This window comes from Tamandua tetradactyla, chromosome 1, assembly GCF_023851605.1.
Source record: "Tamandua tetradactyla isolate mTamTet1 chromosome 1, mTamTet1.pri, whole genome shotgun sequence".
Lineage (NCBI taxonomy): Eukaryota > Metazoa > Chordata > Mammalia > Pilosa > Myrmecophagidae > Tamandua > Tamandua tetradactyla.
The window spans coordinates 209,448,623-209,465,373 of record NC_135327.1 but is presented as its reverse complement, the minus strand read 5'-3'; the positions used below and the strand labels follow the sequence as shown (position 1 = coordinate 209,465,373).

The following is a 16,751-nucleotide window of genomic DNA, read 5'->3' as shown; positions in this document are numbered from 1 at the left end:
ACTCTGTGTGGCCCTGAAAAACATTCACAGAATGAATTGAAGGATCCCTGAAATCCCAAAGACGAAAAGTTGTGTCTCGAGATGATGTTACCACAAGTCGCTGGTTGGGATGTGTACAACAATGTGTTAATTCTTGGTCATGTCCTATAATCAAAGATGAGAATTATTAGAGTAACAAAATGCAAGACCATTCACCTGCAAATACACAATTAGAATGAAGCTTTTTTAAAACATCAAGAGTCAAATACCAGCCTTTATGGGCAGCACTACTAAAACTCAATATAAAAGTAAATCTAAAAGAGTAATTTAATATTATGTGATGTTACAGTGGTCCCATATTTCCTCAGAACCTCAGATCTAGGGAGTTCTGGCAGAGGAACAGATAAGAGTGTGTAACCCACTTTCTGATCCTAAAAGACAGAAAGCCAGGTAAATCACTGTGGAGCACTCAGAAAAAAAAAAAACTGAAGTTTCAGGAAATACATTTAGGGACAAATTTTGAAAAACAACTGTGGAAGGCAGAATTCTAAGACTGCCCCTAAGATTTCTGCCCCAGTGTACACATTTTGTATAATATCCTTCCCTTGAATTTGGGCAGAAGCTGTGAATATTATGAGATTATCACTCTGGGAATTATTTTATATAGCTAAAGTAAGTATTCTGTGGCAGAAGTAATTAAGAATCTTTAATCAGTTGACTCTGAGAAGAAAGGTTATCCTGACCTAATTTTTAAAAAGATCCAAGTCTCTCCAGAAATTAGAGATTCAAAGTTGTAGAAAAAAAGCAAACAGCCAGCTGAGATGCCTTTGGAGGGGGCCACAAGGAACCTGAGGGCAGCCTCTAGATGATAAGAGCAGTCCCAAGCCAACAGTTAGAAAAAGGGGACCTCAGTCATAGGGCCATAAGGAAATGAATTCTGCTAACAATCAATGAGCTTGGAAAAAGGCCCAAGCATCATGTGAGATGACAACCCTGACCAACACTTTCATTTCAACATAGTGAGACCATGAACAGAGAATCAGCTAACCTGTACCTGGATTCCTACGACAAGGTTTTATGAGAGAATGAATTTATGTTGTTTTAAGCCCCTAAATCTGTGGAAATCTGTTACAGAGCTATAAAAAATAATACAACCATATTTCAAGTATCTAAATACTATATGGTACAATTAAATCCCCTAAAGATAAAATAAATTTAGCTACCAATAGTTCTACTAATTAGAAAGGATCTCCAGAAATTAAAATCTAAGAACCAAGAGGACTAAAAATAACTGGCCAACTACTTAAAATTAGGCCTAAGAGTCACCCCCAAGAGAGCCACTTTTGTTGCTCAGATATGGCCTCTCTCTTCCAGTCAACACGAGAAGCAAACTCACTGCCCTTCCCCTCTCTACGTGGGACATGACTCCCAGGGGTGTGGACATTCCTGGCAATGTGGGACAGAAATCCTAGAATGAGCTGGGACTCAGCACCAAGGGATTGAGAAAACCTTCTCAACCGAAATGGGGAAGAGAGAAATGAGACAAAATAAAGCGTCAATGGCTAAGAGATTCCAAACAGAGTTGAGAGGTTATCCTGGTGGTTATTCTTACACATTTAATAGATATTACTTTTTTTTTAAAGGCATAATGGAGTGGCTGGAGGGAACTGCCTGAAAATGTAGAGCTGTGTTCCAGTAGCCATGTTTCTTGAAGATGATTGTATAATGATATAGCTTTTGCAGTGTGACTGTGTAATTGTGAAAACCTTGGGTCTGATGCTTCTTTTATCTACCTTATGGACAAATGAGTAAAACATATGGATTAAAAATAAATAAATAATAGGGGGAACAAATGTTAAATTTAGTAGGTTGAAATGTTAGTGATCAATGAAAGGGAGGAGTAAGGGATATGGTACGTATGTATTTTTTTTCTGTTTTCTTTTTCTTTTTCTGAATTGATGCAAATGTTCTAAGAAATTATGATGATGATGAATATACAACTATGTGATTAAAAAAAGGAATGTTCACATTGTATGTTGATTGGTTTTATTAATTAAAATTTTTTAAGTGGAATTATACAATAAAAATAAATAAATAAAATAAAAATAACTGGGTAGGCCACAGTGGCTCAGTGGCAGAGTTCTCGACTGCCATGCCAGAGACCCAGGTTCGATTCCCAGTGCCTGCCCATGCAAAAAAAAACAATAATAATAAAAATAACTGGTCAAGAAATAATTTGCAAGATACATTATAAATACATTAAATTTAATAAGCCGAAGTAATCAAATAAGTAATTAAATGTTTAAAATACCTGTCAGAGAATGAACGAGTTCAGATGTCTCAACATCATATAGATTGGCTGTTCTATCCCAAGAGGCTGTTACTGCCTGCTTTCCTCCAACCAGCCAATCGGCTGCTATGACCACTCCTTGGTGGCTTTTAAGAGATGTCAGGGGAACTCGAATGGTAGGGCAATCACTGGAAACATCACCATCTACATCAGGTTCATCTTTATCAGAAAACTCTACTTCATCTTCTCCAGATATCTGCTGCTAAAGATCAAAAAAGAAAGAAATCTCCTGTGAACTTTGAGCTGTTAATGGCACAGCTACATAATCACATTGTTTTTATTTAACTTTTTAGGACTTATTCGTCATTATGACCAATACCAGCACAATATCCGCCACCGAACTGCTACTCAATGAATGTTTATCAAATTGTGGTTATCTACTTGGTTAAGGGCCAAATAAAAGAAAAAAATTTAAGACCACTATGACATCAAGTGAAATATAATTCATTTCCACTAATGAGTAAAATGAAAAATGGCAAATAAAATGATTTTTTAACATTTAAACTTTTTAATCATTCATTAGAAGAAATATAACATAAAACTAAGAAATTACAACTGAAAGTTAATTTATCATAGTAAAAAAATCAAAATAATGTTTTAATTCCCAGGAGCCTGTTTTAAATATACTCAGAATTCTATTGTTATAATAACAGATACGAGAATTTGCTTTATTTTCCTACAGTATCAATGAAATCTTTCGTTAAAACCCAAAGCTAAAATAAAAACATATTCTCAGCCTAGGTTTCAGCTATTTAGGTAAATACATTTATCTATTCATTCAACAAATATCATCAGATTCTAACGATATGCCAGGTACAAGACCAGGTGCTGGTCAGAGAACAGAGAAGATGACAGACTGTATCTGTCTAACATACACATATGTAAGACTATGCATATTTCAGGTGACAAGAATATTGCAGTGAATAAAACTGGCAAAGTCCCTGTCCTCTGGGGTTTATGAGCTTATATACTAGCAAGAAAGAAAAGCAAAACACACACACACACACACAGAATCAGGTATAGTAACTAAAAATAAACTCAGGCAGTAATGAAAAATAAAGCAGGATAGGAGATAGATATCAAAGGAGTTGCTATTTTATATAGGATTAATGGGAAAGGCACTTCAAACGCAACTTTTGAGTTGGGTCATGAAGAAAGAAAGAGATTAAGGCCCAGAAATATAGAGGAACAGCCTTCCAGGCAAAAGGGATAACAAGTGCAAAGGTCCTAAGAATACTCGGCATGCTCCATGAAAAGCAATTACAGCGCAGTAATGGAGTGGAGAGGAGTGAGAAGGAGTTGGAGGTGGTAAAATATGAAGAGAATAGCTCATTTAAAACCTGGTAGACCATGGACAAGGCTTCAGATTTTATTCTAAGTGTGAGAGAAATCTCCAGACGGTTTTAAACAAAGAAGTGACATAATCTGACTAGTGTTCTAAAAGGCCCACTTGGCTGTGTGGAGAACACACTTCAGATGGAAAAAAGCAAAAGGAGGGAAACAAACAGGAGGTGAATATAGAAGTCTAGGTAAGAGAAGACAGCATGGACTAGGTAGTAGTAATGGTGCTGAGAAAAAAGACTGGATTTTAAGATATTTTGAATAAAGCTTCAGGATTTACTGATGGTTTGGATATGGAGTACATGAAAATGTCAGTTCATGGATGATTAGAATGTTTTAGTCTAAACAACGAAGTGAATGATACTGGCATTTTCTGAGGTGGGTAACAAAATGGAAGGGACATATTGCAGGGAACATCCAGAGTTCAATTTTGGACTTAGTTATAACACCTTCAAGTTGAGATCAAATAAGCAGTTAGATATAGAAGTCCGGAGTTACCAAGAAAAAAAAGTCAGAGTCATGATAAAAATTTGGGACTGAGCAACATGCAAATGGTATTTAAAAGCCTCAGTGCTATATGAGATCACTTAGGTTATGAATAAGCAGAGGAAAAAAATAAGAAGACTGAGACTGAGAACTGAAGCATGTAGTCAGGAAGAAAAGAATGATCCAGAAAACAAGACTAACAAGGAATAGCCAGAGGGGAAGTAAAATAACAGGAGAAAAACAAGAGTGTTTCATGGAGAGAGGGCCAACTGTGTTCAATGTCATTAAAAAGTAGACTATGAAGTGGCTTAAAATTGTCCAGAGGATTTGGCATTTTGAAATGATCATGATTAGACTGGCATCATTAGAGTGGCATGGACAAAAAGCCTAAGTAGAGGAAATGTCTTGAGTGACAGAGAAAATGGGGGGAAAGGAAATGCAGGTAACACTTTTGAGAAGATTCAAACAAAGAAAACCAACGGAATGGGGTAGAGCTAGAGTGAACTGTGGGAATGATATGAGAAGGAAAAATGTTGATGATGCATGAGAGGAAATCACTGCAGGAACAAAGGTCACAACTGAGAAAAGGAACAGAATCAAGATAGGAAGTTTAGCCTTAGATGAGAACAAGGATCTTCAAGAGGAAAAATGGGTGATATGAATATAGATGCAGGTAGATTGAGAAAGGATATGGAAGTTCCCTGTGGTTCCTTCTATCTTCTTAGTGAACTAAGAAGCAAAATCTTCAGCTGAAAATGAGTAAGGAAAGAGGGTATCGGAAATTTGAGAGAAACTGGGTAAACAAGTCTTCTGGGAGAACAGGAGAATTGACTAAGGAAATGCAACGACTTCAGACTTGCCATTTTTTAAATACCACTTCAGACTTGCAGTGTGAAGTCATAAACTTAAAATAAGACCAGTTAACAAGGGTGTTTACTGCTTAAGTGCAGGAAGGAAAGAGAGAAAAAGCTAGGTTTAACCAGAATTGGAATTTCTCCAAGAAGAGAAAGGTTCATAATTAAAGTTGTACACAAACAAATGATTATGTAAAGAATTATCTATTTAAAATTATGATAAGTGCTACAAAGAAAAAGTGCAATATGCTATGAGAGTACATGATGAGTAACCTAACTCTTTGAGAAAGTAATGCCTAAGCAATATTTGTAGGATAAGGAGTTTGGGGTAGGAGTGACAGGAAAAGGGAAGAGCATTGGCCTCAGAAGTGAAAGAGAACTACACATTTTCAGAGAAGGAAGAGTAGTTCAGTTTGGGAAGACGAAAATAAGGCTAGAAAGGTAGGCAAAGAGCAAACATAAAAGGCAATATAAACTAAATAAAAGATTTTGGACTTTATATTGAAGGTACTGAGGAGTCACTGAAACAACATCTGTATTTTTAGAAAGATTATTCCTGATGTAGTATGGAAAATAGACTGGAGGTGGGCAGTAAGACTAGAGACAAGGAAACTAGTTGAAAGGCTACTCTAGTGGTCTAGGTCACAGATGATGATGGTTTGTACTCAGTAGAATGATAAATTGTTAACAAACCCCCCCTCTAATTTCTTCCCTGGAAATCTAATATCACTTGGAATGTCACTCTGTTATTAAACTGCATTGCTTAAAATAAAAATGATTCTGATTAGTAAACTGCATATAAACTCAGAGGAACTATACATTTATTATGAATACCTCATGGGGACGCCGTAAGTTTTGCACTTTCTGACTGGGTGACTCATAACTGACATGTCTCCAGAAGCTATGCCCACGGAGTTGTTAGGAGAGAGATTGGCTCCCTAAGGCATGAAACTACTTTCTAAGCCAGAGCAGCTCCCAAACCCTTCCTTATGAGTCTTATTCACCTGGATCTGAGCTGTCCCCTGTGGAGAGGGGAAGAAAAGAATAGTACCTGGATAGCTCTGTGGACAGCAGCATGAACTGCTGCAAGAGCTGAAGAAAAAGAATATTGGATGCTGCTCTGCTGGCAAATTGTTTCTGGTCCTATATCCTTCTAAGTGAACCTGATGCCAAATGTGGCCTATAGTAGTCCTGAAAATTTAATGTTTAGTTGAACATCTTTCGGTGGATGCTGTAGAAGTGGTATCATAGGGACACAGAAAAACAGATTAAAAAATTAATTAGGAATTAATTAGGAATTAGGGTACATAGGTGGTTCAATGGTAGAATGCTCGCCTTTCATGTGGGAGACCAGGGTTCGATTTCCAGACCATGTATGAAAACACAAAAAAACAAAAAAAAATTAATTAGGAATTAGAATCAGTAAAATTTAATGGATTGCTTAGAAATTGGCCCAGGGATACAGATAAAAGATGTCACAGATAATTTGAAACATTCTGACAATTTTGTTAATTGCTATATCCCAGACCTACAATAGTACCTGGCACTTAATATGGTATTCACTAAATATTTCTGAAGGCAGGAAGGAAATAAACAACTAGGCATATAATGATGCTATTTCCTCAGGCAGGAAATACTAGAGGAGAATAGAGAGTAAAATTATGTGCTCAGTGTGAAGTACTGTGAGACATTCTAGTAGAGTTAGCTTGTGTGCAGGCTGAGCCTGGAGTTCCCATTTTTAGAAGTCATAGTAATTGAGATTCATGTTTTGTAAAAGTGAACCAAAGTCAGTATATTTATAAAATTGATTTTTTTCAAACTAACTAAGGAATAATATTAAAAATATAAATGTGATGAATCATATTAAAGCATATTTATAAGATCTTTTAACTTAATTTGGCCAAAAGCAGGGCTTGGAATAGTAGGGATTATGTGTATTGCCAACATCTTAATTTTAATTCAATTTTAATCATTTGTACTGCCAGTAAATTTTTAATAGAATGTTAAAAAAAATTCCAATTTATTACTGCTAAAGTTATCAACTAACCACTAGCAGACTACAGAATCGATAACTTACTGAGTCATGTAGAAAGGGCCACTAGAAGCCATTTAGTTTGCTTCTTTCAAATGAGAAAAATCAACCCTAAGTTAAATTAATTACTCAATATCACATAATTACAATGTGTGACCATTACTTAGGAGGTAACTTACAGCTGTTTACCCTATGCCATCCAAATATTTCTTTATCAACATTGTAGATGTTAAATAAAAATCACTGGTGTAAAATTAAAACAAGAAAAATTCTGTCCAAAAGCTGTCCTGATTTAAAATGTATACAGATCTTACATTAAAGTTGATTTTTAAATCTGGGGTTAGAGCTGCTAAGCAAATATGAGTCAAAACTGGCCAGCAAAAGTTTAGGAAAATCATTTGTGATTCAATGATAACTAAAAAAAGAGAGGACAAACAAAACTCTTTGGCCATTCTAAAGAGATTCAAGTTAGCACATATAACTCCGGCTTATCTTTAATATAGATTGAACTTCACCCCAGTTAGCCCCAAATCCTGAGGTGACAAATCACAAGCATGAAAAGTTCCTGCATCCAAAGAAAACAAAATAATAAAGGGGAAAATAAAATCAATATTAACATTCTAAGTAAACTAAGTTCAGTACACAATTTTTGCCTGAGGGAAAAAAGGTGCTTTTTCCCTTATTTATTTGATAAAATAAAAAACTAATTTTCTGAGCACTAATTCTCATCTTCATCACTCCAACTTTATCCATTAACAATGTCCATTCTATTTGTTTCCTGAACGAAAGAATGAATGTATGTATGCAGGCACATATTAACATAATATTTCGGTAATTCCATGAGGGAAAAAAACCTTTTAAAATAAAATACATCATATGCTCAATTAAAAATGAACTGTGCTAGGCTCCCAAAGAAATTAAGACCTTTTAATTAAAGAAAACTCAATTGTTATTTGTCACTGGAATTTATTAACTGCTAAACCTATCTCCAAATACGATGTCATAAAACGTTTAAAAATATTAAAAAGTAGTAAAGGAATATTCAAAAGGCAGAAAAACTAGGAGTAGAAATGTAACAAAATAAGGTATCAGTGGCTAAGAGAGTCCAAATAGAGTCAAGAGGCTATTCTAGAGTCTACTTCCTATGCAAGATTCAGCTAGATATTGCTAATTACCATGGTTTGCCAAACCCCAATCAACACAATTCCTGTTAACACTAAAACAACACCTGGGGATCTATCTGAATCTCTACAAAAGTTTCATGCACTAAGATTACTTTCCTGAAACCTACAACCTCCAGAAGGTTCCTAGGCCAGATAAAGTCTGGAAACCCAGCGGGGCCAGCCTCTCCAAGAATATCAACTAGTTCCATCCTCTTATCCCATACTGTCAACACCCTTTCCAATATGAAACAGTTAAGAATGGCCATTGCCTAAATATCACTAAAGAGTGCAAGAAGGATCAAAGGAGAAAAAGTTGTATCAGAGAAGACAGGATTTAAAAAAGGAGTATGACTACTGAATCATTACACTGATATTTCTTTTTACTCTCAGTATCTTTGAGGAGCTAGAAGGAAAACACCTGCAATGGTGGACCTGTAACCCATACTATACTTTAAAAATTTGTTCTAAAACTGTTTTGTTAAAATGTTCTTGGAAATTTGGGCAGTACAACAGTGGCACAGTGGCTCAGTGGCAGAATTCTCGCCTGCCATGCCAGAGACCCGGGTTCGATTCCTGGAGCCTGCCATGCCAAAAAAAATTTTTTTAAGATCTTGGAAATGTATTGCTTTTTTCTATATATGTTATAGTAACAATAAAAATGTTAAAAAAAAAAAAAGTATGGCTTAAATGTATTAATCTCTCCTTCTTTTTAATATGCCTCATCTTTTGTTACTTACATTAAAACTATGCCCACATAAAAAACACTGCACAATACTGTTAAGGAGACTAATACCACCAAATTGTATGCTTGGGAGCAGTTGAAATGGAAAAGTTCATGTTGTATATAAGTTTCCACAATTAAAAAAAGAAGGATTAAAGAGGCAATAACAACTAAACACAATATTTGATACTGGACTGGATCTAATAATAAAGAGGAAAATGCCAAAAACAACATTATGATGCATGTAAAAATTTGAATATAGAATGAAAGCTTTGTAACAACGTTGAATGTCTTGTTCTTAGGAAATGTATATGGATGTATTAGATGCTCAACGAAAGTGGTATATTTAACCTGCTCTCAAACTTTTAGAAAATTGGTAAATAAGTATACAGATGGAGGAACTGAGAGATAAGATAGTTGGATAGATAAAATGATAATGGCAAATGTGACAAAATATTAAAAGTTGGTGGACTGAAGACATGGGTGGGAGGTATGTTGGAGTACTCTTTACTGGTATGCATTAATTTTGCATTTGTCCTGTTAGTCTGAAATTATTTCAAATTATAAATCATGTATTACATTTATACATTTAAAAATGATGCCATACTGGAGGGAAATGCCTGAAAACCTAGAGCTGTGCTCTGGTAGCCATGTTTCTTGAAGATGATTGTACAATGATACAGCTTTCACAGTGTAACTGTGTGATTGTGAAAACGCTGTGTTTGATGCTCCTTTTATCTACCATATCGACAGATGAGTAAAACATATGGACTAAAAATAAATAAATATTAGGGGGAACAAATGTTAAAATAAGTTTAGTAAATTGAAATGCTAGTGATCAATGAAAGGGAGGGGTGAGGGGTATAGTATGTATGAATTTTTTTGTTTTCTTTTTATTTTTTTTTCTGAATTGGTGCAAATATTCTAAGAAATGATCACGATGATGAACATACAAAAAAAAATGATGCTATACAAGTCATTAACTTATATGGTAATAAAAGAACCTGAAAAATAAACCTGTTATCTAACATTAAATATCAATATTAGATAATATAATCTATACATAACAATTAACAAGACTAAATGACAAATAATTTAGTACTTGTGGAAACGAAGGTAAAGCAAACATATGCGGATTTAAATAAAGGTACTTCTTTTTAGATACTATAAATTTATTCTATAATCTACACAGCTTCAAGAACCATACCAACATACCCCATGCTGACTTTTCAGGTTAAATAAATGTGTGGCTTACACTAGTATCTGCAATTGGCTGAGGGGTTGGTAGTTGTACCATATATCTCCATATATGAGCAGTCTGATCTCCAGAAGCTGAAAGAAGAAATTGGGGAAGTTTACCCAAAGTACACATCATGTACAAAATGTGCATTTTACTATGCTCTTGCCAAGCAATATTATCAGACTTTTGTAACTCAGTGATGATCATTTAGCAAGACAAATATGCTTCATTTAAATTGCTATGTCTGAGACTGCACAATACTCATAAGAATAGAGTAAATGTGCAAAAGTAGTAAGATAATTATTTCTAAAAATATTCCCTCTTACATTTTAGGGTAAAAACTTGTAGAAGGTCAAGAGAAATTTTACAAATACTAAATTTTATTCTCCATCTCTCTAATATAAGTAAACTGAAACCAAATAGTAGTATAACTTGTGATTATATATGCATTCCCAAAAAGTAATGCATAATACATGTTTCCATTCATTCGACATTTATGGGACTTTATAATTTTTCAGGCTCCTATCAATACTACAATCTTAATTGTGTTGCTACCCTGTTTCTCTCCTTTTGCCAGCCCAACTTTACAAGAAGATGCTTTGACTTAGGAATGGAAGGACAAAGGATAAATATACAAAAAAAGGCATAGAATAAAGCATTCAAATATAACATAATAGTTTGTATTTTCTCCCATTATTTCTCACTGCTTACAAAAGCACTATCTGACTTCTGCCTTCTCTTCACTATTGTAGAGCTTCCCAAAAGCAGTTGTTATATGCCTTGCTAATGATGGTAGTCATTTTTTACAGTGTCAAATAAAAATACTGTCAATTTGCCCTGATTTCTCTTCAAATCCAAATCCCATTCTGGTTCTCCTATCTCTCTATCCCCATTACTCAATCTGTTTCAAAGTTTCTAAGAGTTCCTTTTTTTAAAAGTTCTCTTGATTTCAATAGAGAAAAAAATTTGACATACCAGTAAGAGCCAACTGCTCCGACGGATGAAATTTTATAGAATTTACTGCAAAATAAAAACATTATAAAAACAGTTTTAAAGTAACAAGAATATATCATTATTTATTAGCTATAGCAGGTATCACAGAGTTAAAATTTAAAAATCTATTATAGAAGTTCAAGATTATATATGCCCATTCAACTAAAGTATGAATAAATTAAGATTAGAGGGAATAAAAAACTACAGTAAAAAATAACCAATAAACATAAAAGAAATCCTTCAACTCAACAAGAAAAAGACAAACAACCGATTAAAAAAATGAGCAAAACAGAATTCTCGCCTGCCATGCCAGAGACCCAGGTTTGATTCCCAGTACCTGCCCATGCAAAAAAAAAGGGGGGGGCAAAAGATCTGAGTAAACATTTCTCCAATAAGATGTACAAATGGCCAAAAAGCACATGAAAATATACTCAATATCATTAGCCATCAGGGAAATGCAAATCAAAACCACAATGAGATACCATTTCACACCCACTAGAACTGCCACTATTAAAAAAGAATAATGGGCTCAGTGGCAGAATTCTCGCGTGCCATGCCAGAGACCTGGGTTCTATTCCCAGTGCCTGCCCATGCAAAAAAAAGGAAATTTGCAAGCGTTGGACAGGTTGTAGAGAAATAGAAACACTCATTCATTGCTAGTGGAAATGTAATATGGTATAGGCACTGTGGAAGTCAGTTTGGCAGTTCCTTAGAAAGTATAGAATTACCATATGACCTGGCAATGCCACTTCTAGGCATATAAACAAAAGAACTGAAAGCAGGGACTCAGATATTTGCACACCAATGTTCACAGCAGCATTATTCACAATTATCAGAAGATGGATGCAACCCAAGTGTCCATCCGCTAATGAATGCATAAACAAAATGTGGTATATATGCACAATGGAATTTTATTCAACCATAAAAAGGAATGAAGTTCTGACACATAAGACAACATGGATGAACCCTGAAGATATCATATTGTGTGAAATAAGCCAGACACAAAAGGACAAATATTGAACGATCTCTCTGATATGAAATTAGAATAAATAAACTCATAGAGTCAGAATCTACAATACATTTACCAGGGCATGGGGTGAGGACAGGGAATAAGGAGTTAAGGCTTAAAATGTACAGAGTTTAAAAAAAAAAATGTACAGAGTGTCTTTCTGGAACAAATGAAATGCTTTGGTAATGGATGGTGGTGGTGATAGTACAACATTGTGAACATAATTAACAGCACTGAAATATATATCTGAATGTGGTTTAAATAATAATTGTTATATAGCCATTTGAGGTTAAGGAGTAAAGAAGTATGTATATGTAAAAGCATGATGTAAATTTTTATTTCTCTTAAAGAGGTGCTTCTTATATAAAATTCAAAAATTAACAAATATTAGAATAGGTTATTATTTTTAAAATAGAAGAAAAAAGCAGAATACTTAAAATAGTTACATGTGGTTAGCTTCTAGGAAATGAAAATAGGCAATAAGGAAGGATGAGGCAAGAGAGTGCTATCATACATAGGCTATCTAACACTTTCTTAATTTTTAGGCTGAGTACATATATTCAATTTTTTAATGTTTTTTCAAATAAATCAATCATTTAACAATTTTTCGTTGTATTTTTAAGCCCCTCTTACGTATATTCCAGGCATTGCATTAGATAATTGCAGGTAATACAACAGCAACGCAGACACAATCCTACAGGAAGATAGATGGGAATGTAGGGAGGAGATAAAGACTGATGAAGATACAGTATGGAGAAAGGATGTTGTATATGGGAGAGACATGAATCTGTCTATATGCTAAGATAAAAAGCCCTTAGTGGGCAAGAGATAAAAGATACATATGACAACAAGGATAACTAAAAAAAAAGTCAAACGAAAAGAGGTTGGGATCCATAGCACACTTAGAGATGGATAGGAAGACATTCAGATGAATGGGGTTCACCTAAATTAGTAGACAGGGTAACACCTAACTTTTTAGAAGCTGAAAGCAATAATGCTAACTCTGAGTTTGTCAACAAAGTTTCAGGGAGTAGCGGTAGTTGGCAGAGGGATGGGAACAGGGAAAGGTAGCTTTTGACTCAGATTGCAAATGAGGGCATTCCAGACAGAAGGACAAGAAAGGGAGTTTGAGAGAAAAGTGAAAAGTGAAATTTGGTCAAAACATATGGTATTTATAAGAGTACAACTAAAGAAGCAGAAAAGAACTATTGTAAATAGCATTAACTATACGCAAGGAAGCACATTAATCGCAGGTACCTTTTAACCTGAATACATCTAAATAATCACTACATTAAAAGTAAATCTCTATGAGAACTCTGCTTTTTACATGATTGTTCTATAAACTACAACTGCTCTAATTAAAATAAAGGGGAAAAAAAGAATGTTAACATTACATAAGTGAGAAAGCAGACAGCAACAGCTAAATAAATAAATATTTAAAAGTCTCTAAAATGATACCTATTTTTTTATAAAGCACACATTTTCAGTTCTAAAACTTTCTATATATGACTTTATAAACAACATTAAATAAAATGTAGACTACTACTATTTGTACTTTGTCTATGGAGTTAAGCTCTTCCCCTTTATTAAATTCATATAAGCCGAAGGTACAGAGATTATCTTAGTCTGTGGATAGGCCACATTGCCCATTAAGAGCCAAATATAATAAAACTTTCAATCAGATAATACAGTGGACTTCATAATGCCAGATTCTAAAAACAAATCAAAGTTGGGCCTAACAAGTGAAAATGAAGCGTTCATTTACATAAATGCTTACCTGACCCAACATGACCAGTGTATTTGACAAGGCACTTTCCCGTTTCTATACTCCACAGCAAAGCTGTATGATCTGGAAGATTCAAATTAAAAAGTGTAACTCAACCATGATCAATTTTATGGTCTTTTTAATAAAAGAATAAGAGAAATACTCTATAAAATATGAAGTTAAACCACCAATAATGTCTCCTAAAACTTTAACTATATTATCCTGCAAATTATTCCATCAAAAAACTAAAATATCTTAAGAAAATCAAAGAAGTTGGTGACATGTTCAAGAACTACAAAAATCATGACTTCATAGTTTATTATTACAAAGTTTTCATTATTCTTGAAACTTAAATCACAGAAGTCATTTATGTAATGGTTTCACTATTTTGTTGAAGTAGTAAAACTTTCCAGAACATCTTCTAATATTAAAATTCCTATCAATAGCACCCAAATTCAGTTAGAAATAATGTAAAATCAGTATTCCCTCATCTTACAGGCATAATATTTTTAAAAGTAGACAATGGAAAAATCTGAGAAATAATACCAATTACCCAAATAGCTTTCAAAAGTGTCAGAAAAGGACTCTTGCATTCTTTTGTGTATTATAATTTCCAAAACAATCTAGAGTGCTCATGTATGACCAGTTTGACAAGAAAAAGTGTAACAAAGAGAAAGAACTTTCTTCATCACTGTAAGCAGTTTATCATTTCTCTATTCCCACTTTAAAAATCAGAATCTAGTGAATGACAACTCACAAGCTAGAAAACTGATTTTCAACAAGAGAGCACCACTTTTAATTTTAGCATCTTTATCTGAAGGTTACTTTATGTCACCTCACACAGCGTTCATAAAATATCTTTTCCTTAGTTAGAACAAAGGAGTCTCTTTCTAACACCCCACTCCTGTGACTCCCAGAGGTAAACACTAGGAGACTTCACCAGTCTCCACTGTGGCTTACATTCCTAGGACTATGTGCACTTCTTTTTTTCTTTTTTTTTTAACATGGGCAGGCACTGGGAATCGAACCCGGGTCTCTGGCACGACAGGTGAGAACTCTGCTTGCTGAGCCACCGTCGCACGACCCTATGTGCACTTTTAAATTATAATCTCACAGCTCTTTCCCTCAGTTGTACTTCAATAATAGAAAAAAATGTTAAGTATATTTTCAAATCAAGAAACCCAATCCAGTAGAAATAACAAGAAAACCAAACAAAAAATACTGAATAACCTAGTATGTTTGAAAAATACTCTATTTTATGTTGCCTTTACCATTCAAATGATTCTTCAACGCAATTAAATTAAATCCACAGAAGGGGAACAAGATGGCTTAGTAAGCTGTGGGATTTAGTTCATCCTCTAGAGCAGCTAATAAATAACCAGGAACAGTATAGAACAACTGCTGAGGTCATGTCAGTGATCAGACACACTGTGTACACCAGACTGAACCAGCTGGGAGCCCACCCAGAACCGTGAGTTTCCCAAGCCAAAGTGACCGGAGTCCCTCCCCACAGGCTGCTTTTGAGAGGGGAAAGGAAAGGAGCTTACCAGCAGCAGGGGCTGAGTGCAACCAAATTCCAATTGTGGAATTAATTTAAAAATTCTGACTATTAAAAATAGGACCAAAGCTCAGATGAACCTTGAGTAAAAGCTGAGGTCGCTGGGTTTTGCCCTGGTGCAGAGGGGACAGGGTGACAGAAAAGAGAAAAAACAGAGGTTTCTTAGATTTGAAAAGGTCTGGGCCCTGACAGAAAGGAGGGGGCACATAGGACATGGAGATACACAGAGTAACGTACCAACTTAAGCTCTTGATTGGCAAACCGGAGGAATAACGGTCCTGCTCTGAAAAGGATTTTTCTCTTTTGTTTTGGTGGCTGTGTTTCTAAGGCTTGACTGCTCTTTCGATATAGCTGCAAAGCTTCTCCGGCTCCACTGCCCCAGGCGTAGGCAAAATTAATTAAGCTTGTTTGAGTATTTGTCTGGAGGCTGTGCCTTTCCCAGGAGAGGGGTGGGGCCCAGCTCAGGTGGAAACCCTCCCTCAAGGAGTTCATACCCCAGGGTATGGAAAAGTGAAGTGACACAACCTCTCCTCTGTCTCCAGCACGGCCCCAGCAGGGAAATGTCTGCTGGAGTTAAAGGTACCCCATCACCTTATGCTGGTGGGACCTGCAGGTAGACAACTGCCACATATTGGGCAGGATGGGAAAAACGGAGACCCCAGAAGCTTCACAGGAAAGCCTTTCAATCCACTGGGTCTCATCCCCAGGGAAAACGGACCCAGGTGACTCTTTATTCTTCACAGGAGGCCAGTTTGGTCTGGAAAGATCTGGCTGGGGTCTATAATACCTAAGTAGACCCTTCTAAGGGGGGAAAAAGGCACCATACAGGCAGGGCAAGAAACAAGAAAACAGGAACTGAAAAATTCTGATCTGTTAAACAAAACCTAAGCTAGTGTTCCAGAATAAGCTGAACTGAATGTCAAAGAACAGATGGACAACAAAGTCATCCAGCAAGAAAATACTAGGTAAAAAAAAAAGTGAAAACAATCTCTAGAATGAACAATTAAGGTAATTAAATGCCTAGACACCAGCAAAAAACAACAAATCATACTAGGAAAACGGAAGATAGGGCCCAGTCAAAGGGACAAACCAACAATTATCAAGTGAGATACAGGAGTTGAAAGAATTAATTCAGAATGTTGAAACAGACATGGAAAACCTCATCAAGAACCAAATGAGCGAATTGAGGGAGGATATAAAGAAGGTAAGGAATGAACAAAAACAAGAAATGCAAAGACTGAAAAAACAAATCACAGAACT

General features: G+C 35.3%; 1 protein-coding gene across 5 annotated transcripts in view; it reads right to left on the bottom strand.

The window, feature by feature from the left end:
• Positions 1-16,751, bottom strand: part of WDR37 (WD repeat domain 37) — a 127,395-nt gene that overhangs the window by 37,554 nt on the left and 73,090 nt on the right. For 4 of the 5 annotated variants that reach the window (XM_077151880.1, XM_077151883.1, XM_077151878.1 and 1 more), the window contains 5 exons: positions 13,946-14,017; positions 11,142-11,186; positions 10,182-10,258; positions 2,291-2,531; positions 3-144 (listed from right to left, as the gene is read on the bottom strand). In XM_077151880.1, the coding sequence (XP_077007995.1) occupies positions 3-144; positions 2,291-2,531; positions 10,182-10,258; positions 11,142-11,186; positions 13,946-14,017 (577 nt within the window). The remainder of the gene's footprint in view (positions 1-2; positions 145-2,290; positions 2,532-10,181; positions 10,259-11,141; positions 11,187-13,945; positions 14,018-16,751) is intronic. The other variant, XM_077151881.1, reaches the window with a different exon arrangement.